Raw genomic sequence first — 23,948 nt, forward strand, 5'->3', positions numbered from 1 at the left:
GATATAGATGTCCACTCAAAGGCCTCCTGCATGTGGGGAGGGAGTTTAGTCAATCAGGATCCCTCCTTGCATGCATTAGCCATCAGCATGTGCCTCTGAATTTGGGAATAACTCCTTCCAGCATACTTCAAGAGGACATTTCTCAGGGAAGGGGAAAGCCATGTGGCACCATAGCCTTGCTTACATTCAGTGCACGAAGGGAGCTGTGTGTCTCTCCCTTCCTGTGTTATCTGCAAGGAAAGGGCTGCTGCTGCTGCTGCTGCTCACTCAATGTGGGGCTCACTAAACCTTGTACACTTGGCCAGTATGTAGAAATACCTATCGGAGATCTAAGTAAATGGGATTATGTAATAGTTTTTCAAGAAGCTGGTTATGATAGGAACAAACAGACAGAGAAACGTGAGCTGAAGAGCCCAGTTTGGAACCAAACTCAACACGTCGTGTCATACATACAGTCTTCTTACTCAGAGTGGGCTTAGGAGAAAGCCATCTTTATTATTTATAAAGGAGGATTTGTTGGCCAGCTCCTGTGTCAGTCATGAAGCCACCTACCCTTCTCACCAGGCCTGTGAATAATGCTAACAACCTTTTTATTAGTTAAGGGGGCCACCTCCTTCCCCCATGCTTTGTTGAAGGAGTGTGTGTGTTTTAAAGGGGGGGGGCTGTCTTTTTTTTAAAAAAGTGCCTTCCAAGCACACCTGTAATCTGATAATTATACCAGTTGCTTTGAAAATACTGAAATACTGTAAAAAGCAGACATCCTGCATGAAGCATGAGTTAAGGAGCGTTCAGAAAGAAGCCGTCAGGAATAGATTGATATGCTGTATATATGTGTCAATTCAGGAATAAAGGCAGGTGAAAGCAGAGCTCGCTGTCAGCAAACAGCCTTTCTATTTTCAAGTACATCAGTATGCAGCCTGATAGATCAGTATTTTTGTAGGTATCATGTCTCTGTCTGGTTCAGAACTGAAATTAGGGAGGCTCAAAAGTGGAAGAGAAGGGTGAAACTGACGCCCTTCTGCACAATTTTAGAGATAGGTGTACAACAGTAGTGGACTGTGTGGTGGGATGGAGGTTCTTACGTGACCTCCCAGTAGATGACCTCCCAGCTGTTTACTGGGAGGGGAAAGGTCAGTGTGGTGCAAATCACCCGTGGAGCTAATTTGCCCCTCCTGCTCCTGTGTTTGCACCCCTCTACCCTCCCTGCTGCCTCACTCACCCCCCCCTGTTGCTCTCACTAAGTAGCAGCAACTTTCCTGCCAGGAGGTCAGGGAAGTGTCTCAGGCCCACCACACTGGCACCAAAAGAGGGTCTGGAACATCTTGGGCATAGCTGCCAAGTTCTCCCTTTTTTTAAGGGAAATTCCATTATGCTGAATAGGCTTCCTCGCGAGAAAACTTGGCAGCTATGATCTTGGGTTAAGTGATCTGCTGCTGCTTTTCATGCATTCTATAATGTAGTTTCTGCTTCATCCTATATCACAGGGTGTCCATATTTGATTCATGATTGTTTGATGCCTGATTTCAAAGGTTACACACACACACACACACACAAAATAATCTCTTTATTTTGACATCAATTGAAATTGGGTTTCCTGTCATTCAAGCAGTAACCCTAAGGGGAAACAAAAATTAAATTCCAATTTTCAATTGCAGCTCACTGCCATGGATGCCGATGAAGGTTCAAATGGGCGGATCACATATGAAATCCTGGCCGGAGATCCGGGAGACTTTGTGATCAATGATCAAACGGGCCTTATCACTATTGCTCCAGGAATTGAATTGGTGGTAGGACGCTCCTACGCCCTCACTGTCAAAGCATCTGACAGTGCTCCTCTTGCACAGAGAAGGTAATTAATATTATAATTAAATATTTTTCCTCCATAGCTGAGAAATTAACCTTTCCGCACTATAATGAGTAGAAGGTGTAAAGGATCAGTCATCAAAGAAACACGACACCCGTGATTTGGTTTCATTAGAAAAGGCACTTCATTCGGTTGTTTGCTAAGCATCCTATTCAAAAGAAGCCTTTATATCTGAACTGTTGTGACTCATTCATGAAATTAGTATATATCCAGCACACAGATATATGGTTAGTTCAGTGCACCATAATATGTTGATTGGGCAATGGGCATTATTATTAGTAGTAGTAATAGTAGCATTAGTAGTAGTATTAGCATTATTATAGTAAATTCTAATATATTTGTAGTGTGTGCTTGTTTAAGAAACTGAGAATGAGAGAAAGGAGAGAAAGCAAAGCAATGAAGGCAAAGGTAGTTGTCTGTTCTGTAAATTGCCAACTATCATGCAAAGGTAGTATCTCCAAATGTCCTGGAATGAAAGGATCGCTGAGCTGGAGGTAACCTTTTATCCAGATGATACAATCTTATAGTGTGCCTCAGCTCAATTTGGAGCACAAATTGCAAGCTGTGCAAACACTGGACAAGCAATGAAATACACTCCATGGAAACCTAGCAAAGTCATTCAGTTTCTAATCTCCTACTTGTTAGATCTGGGAAGCGTAGAGTAGAAAGAGACGGTTTTCTCATACCAACTTGGCAAAAGCAAAACAAAACAAAGGGTGATTTAACTCACAGAACACTTCAGGTTTGAATAGAATAGCTGGGAGGCTGTAAGCCTGATTTGCATGTCATAATTTGCAGGTGTTTCCCAACCTTAAATGTGACAATGTATGTACCTGAGGGGAGACATTATACATAACAGGGCAATGTATGTATTTTAAGTGAGGTCAGATCCATTTTGAAATTAAATGACAGATTTCATTGTCTGCCCAATCCATTCTGGAATGTGTATTACATGTTTCTGGGCATGTAGATGCCAAGGTTACCACTATGTTGGCAAAAAGATATAAATTGGCCACATCTTAGCACCGCAAAAGTTCAGAAAAGCAAAGCTGGAGAAACAAATAGAGACCAGTTAAGGAAGTTTGGCCACTCAGTTGTAAGACAAATAAAAAGAAAATACAACAGATTAAAACAGATACTCCTAAACCTTTCCATGCCCTGTTTGGGTGACACTTTGCCCCCGCCCTTCACCTCTCCATTCTGTACGAGAGGCAGGAAAAGGACTTTCTCTCCTCCTGGTTTGAATGTTACCTTTCATATTTAGGGAGAAGGATGGTGAAGAACAGTTGAGACAAAGAACCATTCTAAATATCATCAGGCATAGAAGTGAAATATCACCAAAATAGCCCCTAAGTGGACAAAACCTGGAAGTCCAAACTATTCATGCTAAGGAGAATGTCTACACTCTAATTGCAACTGTAGGGGTGTTTGGTCTTTAGTCCTCCACATGTATGGCGTACGTATGGACTGTGGATGTCACCACCTTCAACAGCCATAAGAAAGGAGAGCCAAGATACATAAGCCGTTGACCTGATTGGGTGGAGAACTGAGGCATGTACAAGTATATACACAGGCTATCCTTTCTGATGGTCCACTGAATGTGTTAACGTTGGTGGCAGTGCTGGTGGACATAGGGAATGGGACCCACAAGTGCAGGCCTAGTTCCCCCTCCATGTGTTTAGTATACAGTATTTGTTAAAAGCTATCATCTGATCAGACCTACAGTTGCATTTAAATGTGAAGAACTCTGCAATATCATTGAAAAATTGTGGTATATAGGCTCAAAATCCACAGGCATTTAAACTTTTAACTCTTAGCTTATTTTGATGTTGTTGTTGTTGTTCCCAGTCATTTAATATTGTTGCCATCACATTTTCTAATATATAATTGCAAATGCAAGGGCCAGGAGATTTAAATGAAAGTCATTGCCCTCCGGGTTCTATAATAAATTCATAGACTATGACAGATTCACTGAGTGTGGTACACACGTCCATCAGGCTTTACTTTTTCCATCCCTGCATTTAAAAGACTATACATTATCTGTTTTGTTTTTTGCTGATACCATTTAAGAGGCAACTTTCAATATTCAGCACAGCACTCTAAGGCATTGTGTCACCCATACTATTCTTTTCTAGGCTTAAAAAAAGGTTCATGATTTTCTTTCTTTTTAAAAAAAGTGTTTCCACCAAGTTGGTCAGATGAAAGGAATTTTCAAGTCACCTCTTTCTCCCTGTCACCCCAGAGATCTAAATACTGTAGCTTATTTATGCATAATAAATAGCTTCTTAATCCTTTAGATCAGTTAGATGTTTATTCACCCCACCCAAAAGAAAAGAAAAATCATGAAAAGTGAAATCAACTAATGTGACCAGTATAAAAAGGAAATAATTTTTGAATATTTTAAATAATTTTATGATTAAAATTATTTTTATCCTTCTTTTTTCCTGGTCTCTAGGTAGTTTACACAGATAAAGCAGAGCAAATTAAAAACATAGAAAATACAATAATTGAAATGTAATTGAGCACTAATCTTTCTGCCCTGTTAACGCATTGTGTCAGATGCATCAGATGCAAAGAACGGCCCAGAAGAAATGTTGAGTGCTTATTACCAAAGTGTTGCAGTGTGGTGTAATATTTTTTTTCCAATAAAAAAAAAGGTTTTGACTGGGTTTTGTTTGTTCCATTGTCATTGCAGGAGCTCCATCACTACTGTTTACATTGAAGTTCTTCCTCCAAATAATCAGAGCCCACCCCGCTTTCCACAGCAGATGTACAGTCTTGAACTTAGTGAGGCCATGAGAATTGGTGCCATTTTGCTAAATTTGCAGGTACAGAATGCTTCAATGTAAGCATTTACAGAACTCTTTCTGCTTATGGATGTGATGGTCTTGATCCTAGCTACTTTTGCTGTCTGTTCTGGACAAAGATTGGTTTATAGGGGGGGGGTGTAGTGAATCTGTGGCCCTACAAGTGATGGTCTTCAACTCCCATCAGCCCCAGATAATGCAGCTAATGGTTAGGGTTGATGGGAGTTGTATTCCAACAATGGCTGCAGGGTCTCAAGTTCCCCATCATTGCTCTATAGCAGGCATTCCCAAACTGTGGTTCTCCAAATGTTTTGGCCTACAACTCCCATGATCCCTAGCTAAGAAGACCAGTGGTCAGGGATGATGGGAATTGTAGTCCAAAACATCTGGAGGGCCGAAGTTTGGGGATGCCTGCTCTATAGCATGGGTTTCCCAAACTTGGGTCTCCAGTTGTTTTTGAACTACGATTCCCATCATCCCTATCTAGCAGGATCAGTGGTCAGGAATGATGGGAAACTGGAGACCCAGTTTTTCTGGGTTTTCTGCTGCCATTTAACCCTTTCCTTATTGATTTGCCTTCGGGGAAAACCTCTGTATGTACATCTCAGACACTTCTGAGGTGCATGTTCACTTCACGTAAAGTGTTGGTTGGGCCTCTTGGATCTCATTGTTGCCCATCATGGATTTGAAAGTGCCTCCTGGAACACAGCCAGCAGTCTCCTTTGGCTCCATTTTGTAGCGGACAACAGTGATGGACTGGTGGACTTTTAGAGTAGCTTGCCCATCATTATAGATTTTTTTTTCTTTGAGGAATCCTTGCTAAACTTCTGAAAATTGTTGCTCTAATTTGTCTTAAATGAAATTCATTCATTCAACATAACAGCTTTTGTCATACAGATGTTTAGGATCTTCATTTGCAGCTGTTTAAAGGCATGAAATGTTAATACGTATGCAACAGTAGATAATGTTACACAGTGTTTTTAAGCTTCCTGCTTAAAAGTAATACTTATGAGGTGTACTTTTATAGTTTTACAGAGATTTGACACCTGAAATTAAAAAATAAGTTTGGAAGTTTGCGGGGGGGGGGACCACTGTGTTCTTTTTTATTTGTTGTTGTTTTTAAACAACTATGGAACCAAAACATTTCTTTTTTATACTTAGAAATACAGCCAAAGTTAAGCACTGCTGTATCCCATTGATTTAAATGGGTGGTAGTTAAATCAGATACAACTGCCTCTGCCCTGAGGAATCCCACAGTGAAGGCTCAGTAGTGCTGAAAAACAGTCCCCAAACATCACCTGCTGAAAATGACCATCCAAATAAGACTGGAACCACTGCAAAGCAGTGCTCTCCCCCCCCCGCCCCAATTCAGATAGCCTCTCCAGGAGGGTATAGTGGTTGATGGTATTGAAAGATGCCGAGAGGTCAGGGAGGATTAACAGGGATGTATTGCGCCATCTGGGACAGCGGGTGGCGCTGTGGGTTAAACCACTGACCCTAGGGCTTGCCGATCAGAAGGTCGGCGATTCGAATCCCCATGACTGGGTGAACTCCCGTTGCTCGGTCCCAGCTCCTGCCAACCTAGCAGTTTGAAAGCACATCAAAGCGCAAGTAGATAAATAGGTACCGCTCCAGCGGGAAGGTAAACGGCATTTCCGTGTGCTGCTCTGGTTCACCAGAAGCGGCTTTGTCATGCTGGCCACATGACCTGGAAGCTGTATGCCGGCTCCCTTGGCCAATAACGCGAGATGAGCACCACAGCCCCAGAGTCGGTCACAACTGGACCTAATGGTCAGGGGTCCCTTTAACTTTATTGTCCTATCTCTCTCCCAGCAGAGGTAATTATATAAGGCAACTAGGGCATGTTTCAGTGCCAAAGACAGGCCAAAACCCTAATTGAAATGGATCTAGAAGTCTTCATTACCACCTGGATCTGTTTTATTAATGTGGTTGTCTAATAATCTCTTCATTCTTTTCAAACTGATTATTGTCCAGTATAATTTTTAATACTGCATATTTTAATAAGGGCCCAAATTGGTGCAATATTTAAATGGAGCTATCATGTTTATTTTAAGGAATGCAGTAATAAATAATCCCTACTCAGTTATTTTGAAAATTAGCTGGAGAATTTACTGCCCACCGAAAACCTCTTTATTACCTCTAGTTCTGTCAGTCATTGTTGATTAAAGCTTAAGTATGCAAATACTCTAATTTCCTGAAATTCCAATAAGCAATTATCATGCTTATGAGAGCACACTCTCCATGAAGCCAAAATGCAGGCATTCTCTAGAGGGGACTAACACATACAATCAGTTGATCTAGAGTTAAAGCTGTCAAATGTTTAATTGTTATGAATGAGTTGATTAGCATTTAAAATGTGTTGCCCATCACTACTAAGGATTTGTTCTTTGTTTTTAAAATATCCTAATAAAAAAGAAGCCATTGCAATCTGTAACATGTCACTTTTTTTCTGTTGTTCTTCTGAAGGCAACTGATCGAGAGGGTGACCCCATAACATACGTCATACAGAATGGAGATCCTCAGCACGTATTTAACCTTTCTCGAACGTAAGTAGAATAACCCTTACGGCTGAATTTTCAACTTCCCAGCCCAAATGAATATGCAGATTGTGTGCAAATAACACGGCTTCTAATCGGAGGTCTTCAGCTGTTTGAAGTTGAGCTCTCAGACACTAATGGGAGCTCTGTGAATGGTACTGAACTTTGAAATTGTACACCCGAGACCATTTATTTATTTGAAATGTTTGACTAGGTAAAACCCACTGAGATGGAAACTTCCATTATATGAGTGACCTGGGATTAATTAGAAGCCTTTAGACTTGCGAGGTTTCTCCTAATGACAGTGACTTTTTTTTTTACTTACCATTTCTTGTCTGGAAAAATGAAATGTACTGTAATGAAAAGGAAGACCTTTTGGGCCCATTGTCTGAATTCAGCACCAGACATTCCAGGCATTACTAACTGAGAAAGCTTTTAGCATTCCTCCTAAATGGATGCCACCTTAATTAGTGAAAAGAAAAGCCCTGGAACACTGAAAGCACATGTACCAGAAATAGTGAAAACCTTTCCTTTAAGGGCCTGTCATTTGCAAAGCTATTATTTGCTTGAATATTAATTGCAGTAAATGGAGAAAGAAGGATATGTTGTGGGAAGGTTCCCCCCCCCTCAGAAATTAGGAAAAGAGCAAGCAGAGTCGTATCATTATGTTCTCAAAGCTTATGTACATTTGTTCACCAGTGTGAATGTGGGTATAAGCAACATACTGTACTAAAAACAGAGGACGCTGCAATAATCTAAGAATTTTTCCACTCTTCAGGTTGATGGTATGCTTCTGCCACTGCAGATTATTACCTTGAACCCATTTTCTGTTATTTCTACTTTCCATTGTAGGGGAAGATTTATATACATATTGGGGTCTGGGTGTGGAAACTGTTGCACCAGGTAGCTGGAGGTCTGCAAATGCATAAACCAGGCATGTCCAAAGTCCGTTTTGGGGGCCTAATACGGCCCGCCAGTTGATTTAATCCGGCCCCCATGGCAGTACTATATGTCCTGGGGTAAAAACCTAAAAAAAGGTCAGTCCTAAAAAAAAAAATCTCAAAAAACCCTCGCACATGTTCACTTCATCAAATCCAGCCCTCTTTGAAAAAAGTTTGGACACCCCAGCATAAACCATCGAAAGTCGAGGGCAGCATCTAATTTTGAATAAGACTGGGCTGAAAATGCCTCTCACTTAACTGGCAAAAAAAGATTTCTCCGAGAGAGAAAGGAGCTGCACTAAGCGGTAGCATCCTGACAGCATTTCTCATTGATAAAATAGTCCAGTGGGAATGACCCAGGGGCATCTTGTTTTTGACTTCCTTTTAAAAAAGGAAAGATGTCTGCCTCCATGGCCAGTGACTGTAGCTTTCTGTCTCATATCCATCATGGGAAACTCTTTCCCTGAAAATGCTAGGAATTTCTCTCTCTGCAACTTCAGAAAATTTACCAAAATGCCATCCCCTCTCCACCCCTCCAGCCCCCCCCCCCCGCAAAATGTCTGGGCCAACTAATTTCCAGCTAGTATTACTTTTTCATATGCTTTTGTGTGTGCACTCATTAAAAGTTACAAAAGGCATTCATCTTTCCAGGTTATTCCAATTAAAGTAATGGACAATATTTGCATTTGAATACATACAGTATTTATTCATGCAGTCCCTAGAAGCAAGTATAGCAGAGATGCTCTGCAGAGGATCCATGTTCAGAACATGCAGTATAATAACATGTTCTCTCTGGTGAGCTGTAAGAAAACAGAAGTACTCAATTTGTGATATGAACCAACGTAACTACTTAATCCATTTTATTTATTTAACAAAATCTATAAACAGCTTGATTGTAATGAAACATCTAAGTGTTTTGTTTATATTTTACATGGAATAATTTTAATGCCAATCAAAACAAGTCATTAAATATTTTAAAGAAACCAAGTCAGCAGTAAGGCACGAATGGGCTGGACTGAATAAAAATGTTTGAAGCAGGTGCTAAAAAGCTACCAGAGAAGTGGCAGGGCTAAAATCAGGAACAGGAGCCAAACATCTAGGTCTTCCCTGATATCATGCTCAGCCCCTCCAACCTAGCTGCATCTTCCCCTGCCCGCTACCACTGATATTGGGGACGCATCTTCACAACTTCCTGCTTCCTTGCCTACCTAGGCACATTGTAGCACCACCATATGGCATCACTACATGCAACTGGGAGATTAAGTTCACGGATGATATACTAAGGCCTAGTAGTAGGAGCATCGTGCACTGTCAGGCCGAAGACTACAACAGTCTGTTCCCTCTGTCTCCCTCAGGAGAAACCCTACCAAACCAAACTTTTCATCTCACAATCTTTCTCCCTGGATAAGGGTCACAGGCCTGTCTGTCACCCACAGTACCTGGCCTATGGGGTGGGGCGAGGGAAACCACCAGTCAATATATGGGACCCCCTTGATGTGGCCATTTCAAGGGTGACCTATGGCAGAGTCTATTATACTGAGGCAGGCTCTGGAAGCACACCCACACCCCAGCTCTATCTACTCAGCCAGGAGTCAAACAGTACCCCACACTGCTACCAGCCCCTTACCTGCAGGCAGGTATCTTACAGGACAAACAAACTGCTGCAGTACAACAACAACAACAACAACAACAACAACAACCCACCCACTGTTATTGGCTAGCTGCTAGAAGAATCAGACCAGGCAGGGGTAGGATAGTACCAAGCAGCCCTTCCTTGATTAGTCCTCCTGTAGGTCTAATATTGTAACTCTGGTACAGTGGTACCTCGGTTTACAAACTTAAACCGTTCCAGAAATCCGTTCTTAAACCAAAACCGTTCTTAAACCAAGGCACGCTTTACCTAATGAGGCCTCCCACCGCCGGTGCCCTTCCACCGTTCAGATTCTGTTCTTAGACCGAGGAAAAGTTCTCAAATCAAGACACTATTTCTGGTTTGGCAGAGCTTGTAAACCGAATCATTCTTAAACCGGATTGTTCTTAAACTGAGGTACCACTATATTACTGATTAATTAACTAGCACCTAATTAACAATACACAAAAAATAGAAATAAAATATAAACACAGCACTGCTCTTCTCATTTCAATTGTTTCTTCTGATTTCAGAATAAGAGAGTTTTATAATGCCCTGTTGGTAATCTAGGGCCAGTGCTCCCTTTAGGAGACAGGAGCTGTTGAGTGGTAATGTCAGAAGAGCCAGGTCATGTTGTAGGAACCCACATTGCATCTCCGTAGCACTTTGATGTCCTGGGACAGAAGGGCAGGTCTATGTTATGTATGCAAGCTTTTAGAATTAGAAGAAATTGGTGGTGAAATGATGCTGCAGCATATACATGCCTTAGAACTGACTGATGTAGAGTAGTTTGTCTCTGCTTCCAGATGACCCTAGGATAATGGGAGCCATTGAATACAGAACAAGAATGGAGAGAAACAAAATACTTAATTCTAGTATTTGGATGCCACAACCGATCACTTCTCGAATGATCAAGCAGATCGGAGAGGCTTGAAATACAATCCTGTGTCCAGTGGCATCCTTTAAAAGCTAAAATGAAGTTGGAAGGAACTGGACATGGTCTCCACCTCCAAAGGCCATTGTGGCATGGCACATCAGTGTCAGAGAGCTCTTAAAGAACCAATTACAGTTTCCCATGCTGTGCCAGTTTCTCATATCTTCTGCAGAAAGGGGTTGAGCAAAATGGAAACATGGGAATTGGGAAACCCTTTCCCCACATATAGCACCATGTGGAAATGTTTGCTAGCCAGTAATACAAATAACTCAGTATTTAGCTGCGCAGAGAAAGTGGATTGTTCGCATCCGTTGTCTGCTGTGAACCTGTTGCCTGAAGAGTTGGTCATGAATACTGATTTCTATTGTGACTGGTTGTGTGTGAAAGCAAGGGCGTACCCACCACGGGGCAAGTTAGGGCAGCTGCCCTACTCTAGAAGCAGGGCTGGTGGGCAGAGGCGGAGCACAGCCCGGCGGAGCGCGAGTTCGCCATTCCCGCCGCGCCGCACCCTCCCTCCAGCTCCCCGGCGCGGCCTCAGGCAAGGCCAAGCGCGGCAGGGAACCAGGGAGCGCAGCGCAGCGGGCGGGAACGCCGAACTCGCGCTCCGCTGGGCTGGGCTCCGCCTCCGCCCACCAGCCCTGCTTCTAGGGAGGGGCACAGCCCGGCGGAGCGTGAGTTCGCAGTTCCCGCCCACTTTGTGGCCCCTCCCCTTCCGTGCCTTGGCCCCTCCCCTTGCCTCCCCCTAGTTTTGATCCTGGGTACGCCCATGTGTGAAAGCCACAATTGTTTTGCTGCTTATATTGCCAAATTAGGTAAGCTATAAGGAAAGTATATAGTTTAATCACAATGGTGTAATAAAGATGTCCCTGAATTGAGAGTTCTGATCTTCTGCATCAGCAGAAGTTAATGAAAAAAACATACTTGCCTTGTAACTTCCTCCGTGAGAATAGTTTTGGTCTATTCCTAGCACTTAGTGCTTTGTGGTTTGTTTTGTTTTTTAATGTGCAAACAAACTAGAAAGCACTTATCTGTAGTTTTTACAGACGAAAACTTGGATGGTTTTTTTTTAAGAAAATCACTTTTTGCTTTGCTTTGGATCACAAGAAGAAGTATTCACTAATGCAACCAACCCAGCAGCATATAAATATATACAGTACTTGTCAATTTTTAGGATCCATATTTTGATGTAACATACATGTTTGTTTTATTGCTAGATCTGGACTTCTAGCCTTAGGAAAGCCTTTAGACAGAGAAAGCACTGATCGCTACATTTTGATTGTTACAGCCTCAGATGGCCGACCAGATGGGGTAAGTTTCTTGTAGAAATATAAAAACAAATTTCTGGGACGAAAACAACAGGGCACTGAGAGCAGCGCAGCCAAAACAGGGCAAGTCTTTGTTAAACTGTCTATAACCCTCAGTAATTCCCCTTTATGCTGGGAGGTTCTGTGCGAATGACTCCAATGTGCTGTTCTGGAAATAGAGCTGCAACTGAAATGATTTGTGTCGCATCCTCTGACCTCCCATTGTTTTTTTATGGCCAGTACAGACACTGCACACTGCGAGGGACATCCCATGGGGGACATCTTATGGCTGTTCCAGCTCCCTGGGGCCAGGACACTGCCCAAGTCTCTAACATTTCTTTTTTGAACATTTTCCTTTGCACTGTGTGAAACCGTAACCTGAGATGCTTGTTGTGCCATATAAAAGCATTTTACCAGAATCTCTACAGAGACTTTGCACATGGCAAATATAGTTGGTTCAATTTCCCCCCTAGCACTGGGGAAATCATTTTGAAAATGTTGTGTGACAAATCATAAGGAAAACTGTATCAAATGTTTTCTTCCACTAGCTATGGTATAGAGAATTAGGTTAGCTCTTGAGATGTTAGGAGGTTTTGCTTTGTTACGTTATTTGTTATCAATGATGATGTAATTGACTGCCAGTGACAAGTGATCTTTCTTAATACTAAAATGTAATCTTCCATTTACTGCCAAATACTACATTTCTCTTAAATGCTGTCAACATATCCTGGATAGTAGTCTTTCTTTGGATCATGGATCCACTTCTTCCACCTGAAATGTGCTAGTAGTTCATACTTGCTACTGTAAATGAAGCATCATTTTGGGGAATTGAACTGTTGCTTATAATGTAAGATTTCAGTAGTGTTTATAGTGCTAAAATTAAATAATGAAAGCATTTATGAGCAATGAGTTGCTAGTAAACCGATACTATTCTCTTAACAGTGAAATTCATATGCTGTGTTTAGATACAAGTCTCCATAAGGAGGCAAGCTTAGAGAGGAATTAAAAATGCCATTAAAAATGGCAATGTTGTGTCTTGTTCTCCTCTTGAAAATCAAGGGATACTCAATACATGATATCATGTTTCCCTATCTCACAAAGCTGCAGTCAGTGGAGTGGGCCCAGCGAGGATTACAACATGATAATGTCACACAGTGCTGCTGTTTTGATAGTATGCTTGTGTCTGCCATAACATTTCATTCTGCACTTTGGAGACTACAGGCTGGCTCACATGCGTAATATTGCAAAGGTTCTATGCCACCCCCAATCTCTGCTGAGAAGTAGCAAGATTCCAGGGGGGTTCTAGGCACTCACCCAGGGTCATGCTTCTGTAGGGAATCAAGATGTGGCAGAGACTGTCTTTGAGACATATGGTTTATATTACACATATTTACACCAGAAGCTTTCAAGGGAGGGAATGAAGAGTTTACAGCATTCACAACTCAAGGGGGGGTTGTTTCCCCAGCAGTGCAGCACTGGCTTTCCAAGGCACCCTGAACTTAATCTCTGTGCCTCTGTCCTAGCCTGCCAAGATGGTTTTCTGACCTTCAGCCCCCACATGGAGTTCTACCTATTCCCTATTACTCCTTCTACCTATACCCTGTTACTGAATGCATTTGTGAGAAAATGTGAAAGCTCTTTCCATGCTGTAAGATCTGTGATGTCTTATTCACACATTGAATTCATCACTTGGTAAAGGATGCCTGGGCAAACCAGCCTCGGGCAAAGCTTCCTGGCTGACAAATGGCACAATCCTTTACCTAAACCTTTCATCCTTAGCTTTGAAATATTATTTTTTGTCTCCACTGGCTCTATGATGTAGACTTGGGGTTCCAATCTACCAAATCCCTGTTCTGTGCCTGTCTGTGGAAGATTATTTTGATCCCCCCCCCCCGTCTTTGGGAAGATACTCCCCAGGGTGGGAGTGGGGATTGGAATACCAAACAACTCAAGTAAGGATTTTGTCAAGTAAGCCATGAGCAACAGGCTAGATTCTGTCCTGTTGTTCATTGAACTTTCCTGTGAAGTCCATGTAGATTTCACTTTTTTATTTGATTATTTTCTTGTGGGTATTCTTGTGGAAAGGAAAATGCTACATGAGAAAAACAAAAATAAACATATCATATATGCATCTTCCATCTAGGGACTTTGCATGCCTTCTCTGTTTAGTGCACAAATAGTTTTCTCTAATGAAGATATAACTCAAGGGGTGGTGGTGGGGATCAGTCCAAGGTGCAACCTTCCATATATTAGCACTTGGATTTTAGTACTTTTACCTTTATTTCATTTTAAACAGAATGTTTGGTGAGCAGAAAATAATATGCAAATTTCTAAGACTTGCAGTTGCATTTATAGGAGCATCAGCAAGACTGTAATGAGGTACAGAATGGGAGCTCCTGCTTCAGTTGCTTCATCCTGGCTAGTTAACTGTCACTGTGGTTACACCTTTTCATGGGAAAGGTCACATTTGCATCTTTGCTTCTAATTACTGCACTCTATTTTCAGCCTGTATCTCCAATACATAAAATAAAAAAGGAACATCAGTAGGATGTAGCATCCAAGTGTGCAAGTTCAGGATATTCCCTTTCTTGAACCCCCTGGAATCTCATATTGCTTGGAGATTGGGGTGGCGTGTAATGGTATAGTAGGACAGTCTGTTGTTGTTGTTTAGTCGTGTCCAGCTCTTCATGACCCCATGGACCAGAGCATGCCAGGCACTCCTGTCTTCCACTGCCTCCCACAGCTTGGTCAAACTCATGTTTGTAGCTTCGAGAACACTGTCCAACCATCTCATCCTCTGTCATCCCCTTCTCCTTGTGCCCTCCATCTTTCCAAACATCAGGGTCTTTTCCAGGGAGTCTTCTCTTCTAATGAGGTGGCCAAAGTACTGGATCTTCAGGATCTGTCCTTCCAGTGAGCACTCAGGGCTGATTTCCTTCAGAATGGATAGGTTTGATCTTCTTGCAGTCCATGGGACTCTCAAGAGTCTCCTCCAGCACCATAATTCAAAAGCATCCATTCTTTGGTGATCAGCCTTCTTTATGGTCCAGCTCTCACTTCCACACATCACTACTGGGAAAACCATAGCTTTAACTATACAGACCTTTGTCGACAAGTTAAGTCTCTGCTTTTTAAGATAATGTCTAGGTTTGTCATTTCTCCCAAGAAGCAGGCGTCTTTTAATTAGCTAGTGGCTCTGAAAGGGAATGCAGATCCCCATCTTTATTTCAAAAGAGGATCCAGTTCATTCAGTGGGGTCCAAATGAGCACTGTGGTGCAGGTGTAGATACACATCCAAATGTGCATGTTTAGAAATCTTATGCATGGTAGATCTCTGTTGCTTGATCAGGGTATCATTTATACAAGGCTATCAGTGTATGTTTTGTAGACAAAGGTGCTATATATCCATAGCCTCTTTTATACTCTCATAGCTGAACATTTTAGGCTTTGCCTGAAATTTCCCCTCCCACTTTTCAGGTAATTTCTTTTCTGTGACTCAGACTCTATTTAAATCCATACATTTGCTTAATATTCATTTTAATGGCACGTAATTCTGTCATTTTACATTTCAATACAGTAGCACATTGCTGTTTATTGTCTTCTTCCCTTGGAAGAAAAAAACACCTCATGTTCATCCAGTTGCTCTGTTACTGGGATATTTTACTTGCACATGCACAATTACAGCCTTTGTTGAACTTTTATATGATGACATAATTTATCCACAAAACAATTTCTGAGTCTTGTCTTCTGCTACTGTAGTTGGGTAGGAGAGCTGGAGTTGGGTAGGAGAGCTGGCAACCAACACACCCCTTTGGTTTCAGATAGTACACGGGTAGACAAGTCTAAAAAGCCAGGGACACATCTGACAACCAATGCACCCCTTTGGTCCCAGATTACTTTTGATACTGTCCAAAATAATCTACAGTGCACACTTTGTATGTGTGTGTGTATATATATATATAAATGTATCAGCTCTCGTACCCCACTACCACAGTACCTTCTAAGTATAACCAGGTACAATGCAATTGTGACCTTCCAACTCTGTAGCTTTCATTTGTATACAGTGGAACCTCGGTTTATGAATTTTCGGTTTACGAACACCACGGACCCATCTGGAACGGATTAATTCACTTTCCATTACTTTCAATGGGAAAGTTCGCTTCAGTTTATGAACGCTTCAGTATATGAACAGACTTCCGGAACCAATTGTGTTCATACACTGAGGTACCACTGTAATGGTCTTAGATAGTTTAGTGTTTTGTCTGGTTTCTAATTTGCGTTTATTCTTATGGATGTTGCCCTCATGGTGAATGGTGGAATACAAATTTCAATAATAAGCACCAAGTATCTTCATGTAATTTTATTTCCTTTTTCCTGCAGACATCAACTGCTACAGTGAATGTGGTTGTAACAGATGTAAATGACAATGGGCCAGTCTTTGATCCTTTTCTGCCTAAGAACCTTACAGTACTAGAAGAGGAAGCCAATGCATTTGTTGGTCAAGTGAGGGTAAGTCTGTTGCTAGCGGAGGTGAACCTACTGATTTGAATATGTCTCTAAATGAATTAAAGCTGCCAGGTTCTTCAGTGGATGACGCCAATTCATGAAGTTGGTTTTAACTACATTTTCGGTTTAAAAAAATGAACTTAAACATATCTCAGTAGATATAATTTGAAAATGACTCCTCCCTTCCTCCCAACCCACCATGAGGCAAAATCCATGCATGAACTGTTGGGAATGTGAAATGCAGTGTTGCAAAAGGGACACATGGATACTAAACCCTTCCTGTCCACAGCTGTCCTTGGGATCTGGGCAACTGTTCTCCATGAAACCAACTTCAAACCTCTCCTGTATTGCTCTCATAGTACTTGAGTGGGAATGAAATATGTTACCCATATTTACAAACTTCCCTCTAAAATTCTTTTCTGGCCCACATTGTGATTAAAGCTGCAGTCCTAAACACTAAAGTGTAAGCCCTATTCAATCTAGTGGGATTTCCTTTGGAGTAAATATGTGATAGAACCGCTTCCCTTTTTGCAGAAAAATAGGAGGTACCAGTTTGATGGTGTCTAAAATTGAGCCTTCGTCTCTCATCTGTGGAAAGATGCCTTCCACAAATGTGCAAATCCAGTTTGGGAATATTAAATAAGAAATGTGAAAACTGTGTTCATAAAATATTCTAGAACAAAACTTGAAGTGAGCCTACACTGTTTGAAACTGGGGTAAAATTGTCTTCACTGTCTTCGCTGAAGCCAGAATTGTCATTTAGTAGTAAATCTGGAAATAACAAGGAAAGTGTTGGCAAAACTTAACCTTTTCCTTTTCCTTTCCCTTTCCCTTTCCTTTCAAGAAGTTTTAGAGTGATTTGTTTCCCAGCCAGTTTAATTGAGCCATACACTTAGCTGTGCACAAAGAAAAGATAAATAACAATGCAAATAAAAAACTGCCTTAATTTGAAAATGTTGGTTGCAATTTGAGTTCAACTCCTTCAATTGCTTTGTAGATTTAACAAGCAGGGAGTATGCATCATGATTTGTAACTCATGTAACATGAAAAGCTTTAACATTGTCAAAAGGAACTGAAGTCTATAGTCTTACTGAGAATCGGGGTCCCACCCACTGGTCCCACCCACCCCAACCTCCACATGTCCAAGTTTCTGTTGCAGACAGCTGAATATGCATAGGGTCCCCAGTGCATGATGTGTCTCTTCCATGAAGAGATCTGTCCATACAGAAGACTATGCATGTTTGGATTTACATCCACAGGTTCTGTGCAAACGACACTTGAAGGTAGGGTAGTGATGAATTCCCATTTAATTAGTATTCAGTTCTCTGCAGGGCACGAGACTTTAATGACTGGTTCTATTAAAGAAAATTAAGAAAAAGGAACAAAAAGAATGCAGTAATTTAAACCAGCATGACTGGGGGCATAAATAATTCCCCACTAATTGTTCAAATGATCTGAGCAGTTAAATGGAAATACATCATTTATCCACTACTCATGCCATAGCTGCCAAGTTTTCCCTTTTCTCGCGAGGAAGCCTATTCAGCATAAGGGAAAATCCCTGTAAAAAAGGGATAACTTGGCAGCTATGACTCATGCTGAACAGGAAACAATAAAGGGAATGGCGAGGAGGAAGCTTTTAATTAAAGGCACAGTAGTCTTTTGTTCTGGAGCAGGCATCCCCAAACTGTGGCCCTCCAGATGTTTTGGCCTACAACTCCCATGATCCCTAGCTAACAGGACCAGTGGTCGGGAGAGATGAGAATTGTAGTCCAAAACATCTGGAGGGCCACAGTTTGGGGATGCCTCTTCTGGAGCCTCAGCAGAACTTTGCAGTGCACACCTGACAGTTTTTTTATAAAAACAATGCACCACAAATCAGCCTGAAGACAACTCAGAAAACTAGAATGGAACTATTGTTAGCAGAGTGTTAAGCAGATCTTTCCCACCTGAATGTAGATATCCTTGTTTGAGTTTTCTTTTGAACATGCTGCTGAAACCGAAACAAGAGAATTTCCGACTGCATAGTTCCTTGGAAACTCCAAGCTACATCAATAAACCTCATTGCATATTCAGAGCCAATAGAAAGTGTTAATATCCTATCAAGTAAAAGAGCTCACAGCTGGTATCCTTGTAGGTGGTGGCATAGGAAAAAACCCTGCTGGGAATGGGGGAATGCAAAGAAGATTAAAAGAAGAAAACTAAAAAGGACAAGTCTCAAAGTGTTGTGGATGCATTTCATATCCTTTAAACTCCACACAGTACTTACTTGACTGTGGAAATTGGAGTTGTACCAGATTCCCCACTGTTCTTTTAATTTTATCATTGGGATCCCCCAAAGTCAATTTTTGAATGCAATTCCTTTTCTTCTTTTTAGAAGGCCAATGTGAAGCATAAAGATTTGAGAGTTCAAATGCATGAAACTGACAGTGAAGTTCAACCATATCAAACCACTTTTCTTATAGCTATTGACTTTTCTTCTGTAGAACATTAAAATATTTTGATCAAAAATTATATCCGAGATGTCTTACGAGATCATATTTTAATATTTACAACTAATCCATTTTTAAGAAACATGAGTGTGGATCACACAATTCCCTGGGATCTAATTGCTGGTGGGAAAGGGGACATATTGATGCTGGAGAGGCCCACTACATTTCAAAACTAGGTTGAATTTGAGATTCTTGGGACTGGAAATAAGAAATAATATTATTTCAAGTTCAGTTCCAGTTTACAGAGCTCTGTATTCTTAATCACGTTAACAATTTGTCCTAAATCCATTCAGTAACAGCAGTGACTAGGCTGTGACCCACAAGACTCTGCTCTCAGTCTTGATAAGACCTTCTCTGAAGACAGGAGGGGAGGATCCTGGGGTGGGCATTTGTGTGGGACCTGATACCCCTGTGTCAAAACCAGAGCTCCTTCCCCAGAAAATGCCTTGCCCAAAGGAAGGGGCCGCAATACTGGGCTTCCTTACTTCCTGGTGGTAGTTTCCCATCTCAGCTCTTGACCATTCCCATCATCAAAGAGACGACGTAATGTGGCAATGGCTGGTCTGGGCTGATGCATCATCTCCTCCTTCTTGGTCCTATTATTTATTCTTTGGATATGCATGATCTATTTTATGCTAACATTGTGTGGCTCTGTCTGTCTTCTTTGGCCATATCTCACTGGGTAGCATTTCATCTTCAGCTTAAATAATCTAAAACTAACGCTACTGGTCCACCGCCCTCCTTTGAGTCAAAGAACTCCTATATTTAAAGCCAGATTTCTTTTTGTTTCTGATTGTGACCGTGTCTACATCAGTACAGGCAAGAACAGAAAGAAAAGAGAGTCGCCAACAGAATGATACAAGAAAATCTGTGGCTCATAATGTCAAAAATTAAATTGATTGGAAATTGACCAGGCTCCTCTATCTTCTTCTGGCGTGTGATCCTTTGTTATTGTGATGTGAGAGAAATGACCACAGTCCTCCTCCACTCTTTATTCTGTATTGGGAGGGGAGAACCTTTGCCCAAATGCCAGATCCCCTTGTGGCTCACCTTCTGGAAACCACATGCCAGGAATAATGGGACTAACACAAAGCAGATAGGACTGTGCACTTCTCTCACACATGCATATACACAAACCTTTTCATACATTCCCTCTCTCTTTTCAAGTCTAATTGCTAGATATGGGTATGATCTTCATGGAGATCACGGTGCATGGGAAAGGGAGAACTAACTCTTCTGTTTCCAGCTGCAATCCACAAAGATCCCCTCCATTATAACAATTAGGCTTAAAAACAGTGCACTATTGAGGCTGGTAGGAGCTTTCCTTTCCCCAAGACTAAGTACTGCATGGGGGGGGGGTGATTTTTGGTGGTGGCACCTGCAGTGCATGGGAGACTCAACCTTTCTCTTTTCAGCTGTGATCCCTTCCAGGAAAATGACACCCCACAGTTAATGGGAGCTTCCAATTACAGCCAATTGAAGGCTCCCCTCACCAGCTTGATTGCTACCTGGGGAAATTTGGAATGGGTGTGTTGTGGATGGCTAACCACTATGGCAATTAAGCTTTAGAAACTTCCACTGGCACCAATGTAAGCTGCTTCAATTTTATTTTTAATCAATCCTATTTGCTGTGTGGAGTGGGGGGGGGGAGATGCTGTGGCCAACATTCAGCCCATTGGCTGAGAATTCCCAACTACGGTATTTTCCATACAGTAACCTTGGGAAATCTACCAGGCTTGTCTCCTTACACTCTCATTCCACACACTGCTTCCTAAGTTCTTTGGTTCTTTTATTATCCTGCAACAGTTTATCACACCATAAGGGCTGGATAATAAATATATAATTGTAACCTGCAGGTAACCTTTCTATTTATGCCTTAATTCAATAATACTCTTTGACCACCTTTGGAGAAAGAAGCCTTAATTTCTGAACTGGGCATCAAACTCGCAGAGGGATTAGTTGGGGGGGGGATGATATTGTGCAAAGGGGGGGGGAAATAAAATAGCAGTGTAGAGTACACTCTCTTGCTTTGAAATGTTGACCAAATAAACTGAATTTATAAGAAAATTACAGCATATTCCCTAATGTTCTATGAAATTGAACTATTACTTCCTAGGCAGGGATCATCCCGTTCCTTGGTTATTTTTCTTAATGTCACAGTGGGAGTCCTTGAAGGGGGAAGAGAGGAGAATAGATTATGTCGGAATTAACTTCCTGAATTATTCATAATTACAAAGTTTGAAATATTTTCCATTTTTAAGAAGCTACTTCACACAATGGGGCACGGCATGTTACATATTCTGCTCTGACATGTGAAATGTAAAAATGCCTACATCCCTTTGCACTGAATCTCTTTCTCAATTAAGAACCCATTGGCAAGTTTAATCTTTGGGAAATAAATAGAAATGGCTAAGAGCTAAGTGCTCCCTTTTGGTATGTGTGTAACATTCCTAATCCTTCCCTAGCAGAGGGTTTTCAGAAAGGCACTCCAGAAAGAGCTACTGTAGGTGTCATGTAGACAAAGGCAGCAATACCAAGTTAAAATGCATTTAAATCCCAGTGAAACTATTAGGACTTAAAAGCACAATAAAGTTCTTACACTCTTATGCTTAGGTACGTTAATGTGAAGGTTCTAAGAATTGGAATATACACCTTTGCATGGATTATGGAGGGTTCTTATGTTATTATAGGTGGTACAGTAACGTTTATCAAGCTACACCTTAAAATAAGGTGATATCTTTTCAAAACTAATTTATCTGAGTAGATACTTTGCTGGGAAGTGCATATTTTTCTAGTGCCAATTTCCCTTGGGTGATGGAGGGGGAAAATGTTTCTGTAGTGGAATATCTAAGTTTCCCTCCACCCCCCCCCCAAAACCCCATTATTTCTAAGATAATTTTCACTTTGCTGAGGTTAGTTATGCGGCCTAGGGGTTAGAGTGTTGGACTTGGACCTGGGAGACCAAGGTTCAAATCCCCATTTGGCCAAAAAGCTCACTAGGTGACCTTGGGCCAGTCACTCACTCTCAGACTAACCTATCACACAGGGTTGTTGTAGGGGATAAAACGGGGAGGAGGAGAACCATGTACGCCTTAGAGGAATGGTGAGATATAAATATAATAAATAATAATTAAATTATTATCTTCCCATTAAGTTGTGTTTTTTCCCACTAGCTGAAAGGTTTCATTGAATATTTAATTCCACATCACTATTTAAAAATCTGCAGCATTGATCAAATGGCTTTAAAATAAAAGCTAATTAAACAGAAAACTGGATAAGTGCCTGATTCATTGAGTTCTCCTGTTGACACAGGGATTTCTTCAAGGAAAGTCCAGTTTAAGAAAACATCACCGGCGCTTTAGAGAACATGATTTCTGTACTACCCACTAGTTTGCAGTTGCTCTGGATCCAGTAATTTTTACAGCACCATGCCTCATCAGAATTTTGTGGGTGATTTATGTTAGCATGATGGAAATTGCCTGGTCCTTGCTACATGAGCTACATTTCAAAAAGATAAGTGCAACAGTGGATGTGTAGCTTTCTGCACCTGCAGTTCTCTGGACTGGGCTTCTTGGTTTAACTGAGGCCTGCATATAGTTCCCCTGTTAACAAATGCAAGTGTTATTCTTGTAATTCCTGTGAATAGGTTTCAGTTCTATATTTTAAACTTTGTGGAAGAACTAAATGTCATTCCATTACCCTTTAGGGCAAAACAGATATGTTTAGAATGAAGTCAGTTATTCCAATTAGGATAATGGAAAAGGGGCAGACTGTAGGACAGTGGCAATTTAATGTTAGTATTTGGTTATCAGCATCATGGAAATGACTAGTTGGCACACATTCAGGTTCCTGTTAAAATATGTGGTCACACACATTTCTGGTTTACAAGTATACAGTTGTACCTTGGAAGTCGAACGGAATCCATTCCAGAAGTCCATTCAACTTCCAAAACATTCAGAAACCAAAATGCGGCTTCTGATTGCCTGCAGGAAGCTCCTGCAGCCAATCAGAAGCCACAGAAGCCCCATCAGATGTTCGGGTTCGGAATAACGTTCACAAACCGGAGCACTCACTTCCGGGTTTGCGGCATTCAGGAGCCAAAACGTCCAAGCACCAAGGTGTTCAGGATCCAAGGTACGACTGTATAGAGATAGCAGACTTCAATCTATAATTCTAATTATATATTATTACTATTTATAAAATTTCTATCCCACCCTTCATCCAAGGATCCTGGCAGTTTACAAGATAAAAACACAAAAATATATCATAATAAAAAATAAAAACTATACCCCATGCACCCACCCACAGTTTAAAAGTCTATAGATCATTAAATTAGTCAAAGGTGTGGGAGAAAAGGAATGTTTTTTTCTGCATTCAAACTTCCTGGCACATTTTTGCTCAAAATGTTAGATTCCAGAGCTTTAAGAAAGGGTAACTTCAGTAAATTTTCAGAATCATACTGCTTCATCTCTTTAAGTATCTCTGTTTGCTTAGTATCTGCTTAGTGTAAGGTCATTTTATTTTAAATTTTTGTGCTTTGCTGCAGTTTGTTTTTCATGCTGTGAAAATTCCACATGCCTTGCCTCTGAATCCAAGGTATTACACTATGTACATTACAAAGAATGGTAGTCAAATAGATCAGGCAGTAGCAAATACTGTAGAAACTTCAAAAGAACTGGCTTGTTACAATTCTGATTGTGTAAAATGAAAGTGCAGCCCCAACAGCACATATCATCACACTCTTCCTTTGTTACAATCATTGACAAGATGCAGCTGTTGGCAGAGAATAAATTTAAGATTTGCTTCTAGAAAAGAAAGGGGGAGAACCCTAATTCATATTTATGCAGAGTTTCATTCTAAACAGACAATGCATTGATTCAGCATTGAATATAAACAAGCCTGCCTCCAGATAGGT

General features: G+C 41.2%; 1 protein-coding gene across 4 annotated transcripts in view; it reads left to right on the forward strand.

Moving 5' to 3' along the window:
* PCDH15 (protocadherin related 15) overlaps positions 1-23,948 on the forward strand; it is a 620,078-nt gene that overhangs the window by 462,008 nt on the left and 134,122 nt on the right. For all 4 annotated transcript variants that reach the window (XM_035137532.3, XM_035137542.3, XM_035137541.3 and 1 more), the window contains 5 exons: positions 1,656-1,849; positions 4,560-4,692; positions 7,159-7,238; positions 11,949-12,042; positions 16,419-16,547. In XM_035137532.3, the coding sequence (XP_034993423.1) occupies positions 1,656-1,849; positions 4,560-4,692; positions 7,159-7,238; positions 11,949-12,042; positions 16,419-16,547 (630 nt within the window). The remainder of the gene's footprint in view (positions 1-1,655; positions 1,850-4,559; positions 4,693-7,158; positions 7,239-11,948; positions 12,043-16,418; positions 16,548-23,948) is intronic.

Source organism: Zootoca vivipara, chromosome 5 (genome assembly GCF_965207765.1).
Source record: "Zootoca vivipara chromosome 5, rZooViv2.hap1.1, whole genome shotgun sequence".
Classification (NCBI taxonomy): Eukaryota; Metazoa; Chordata; class Lepidosauria; order Squamata; family Lacertidae; genus Zootoca; species Zootoca vivipara.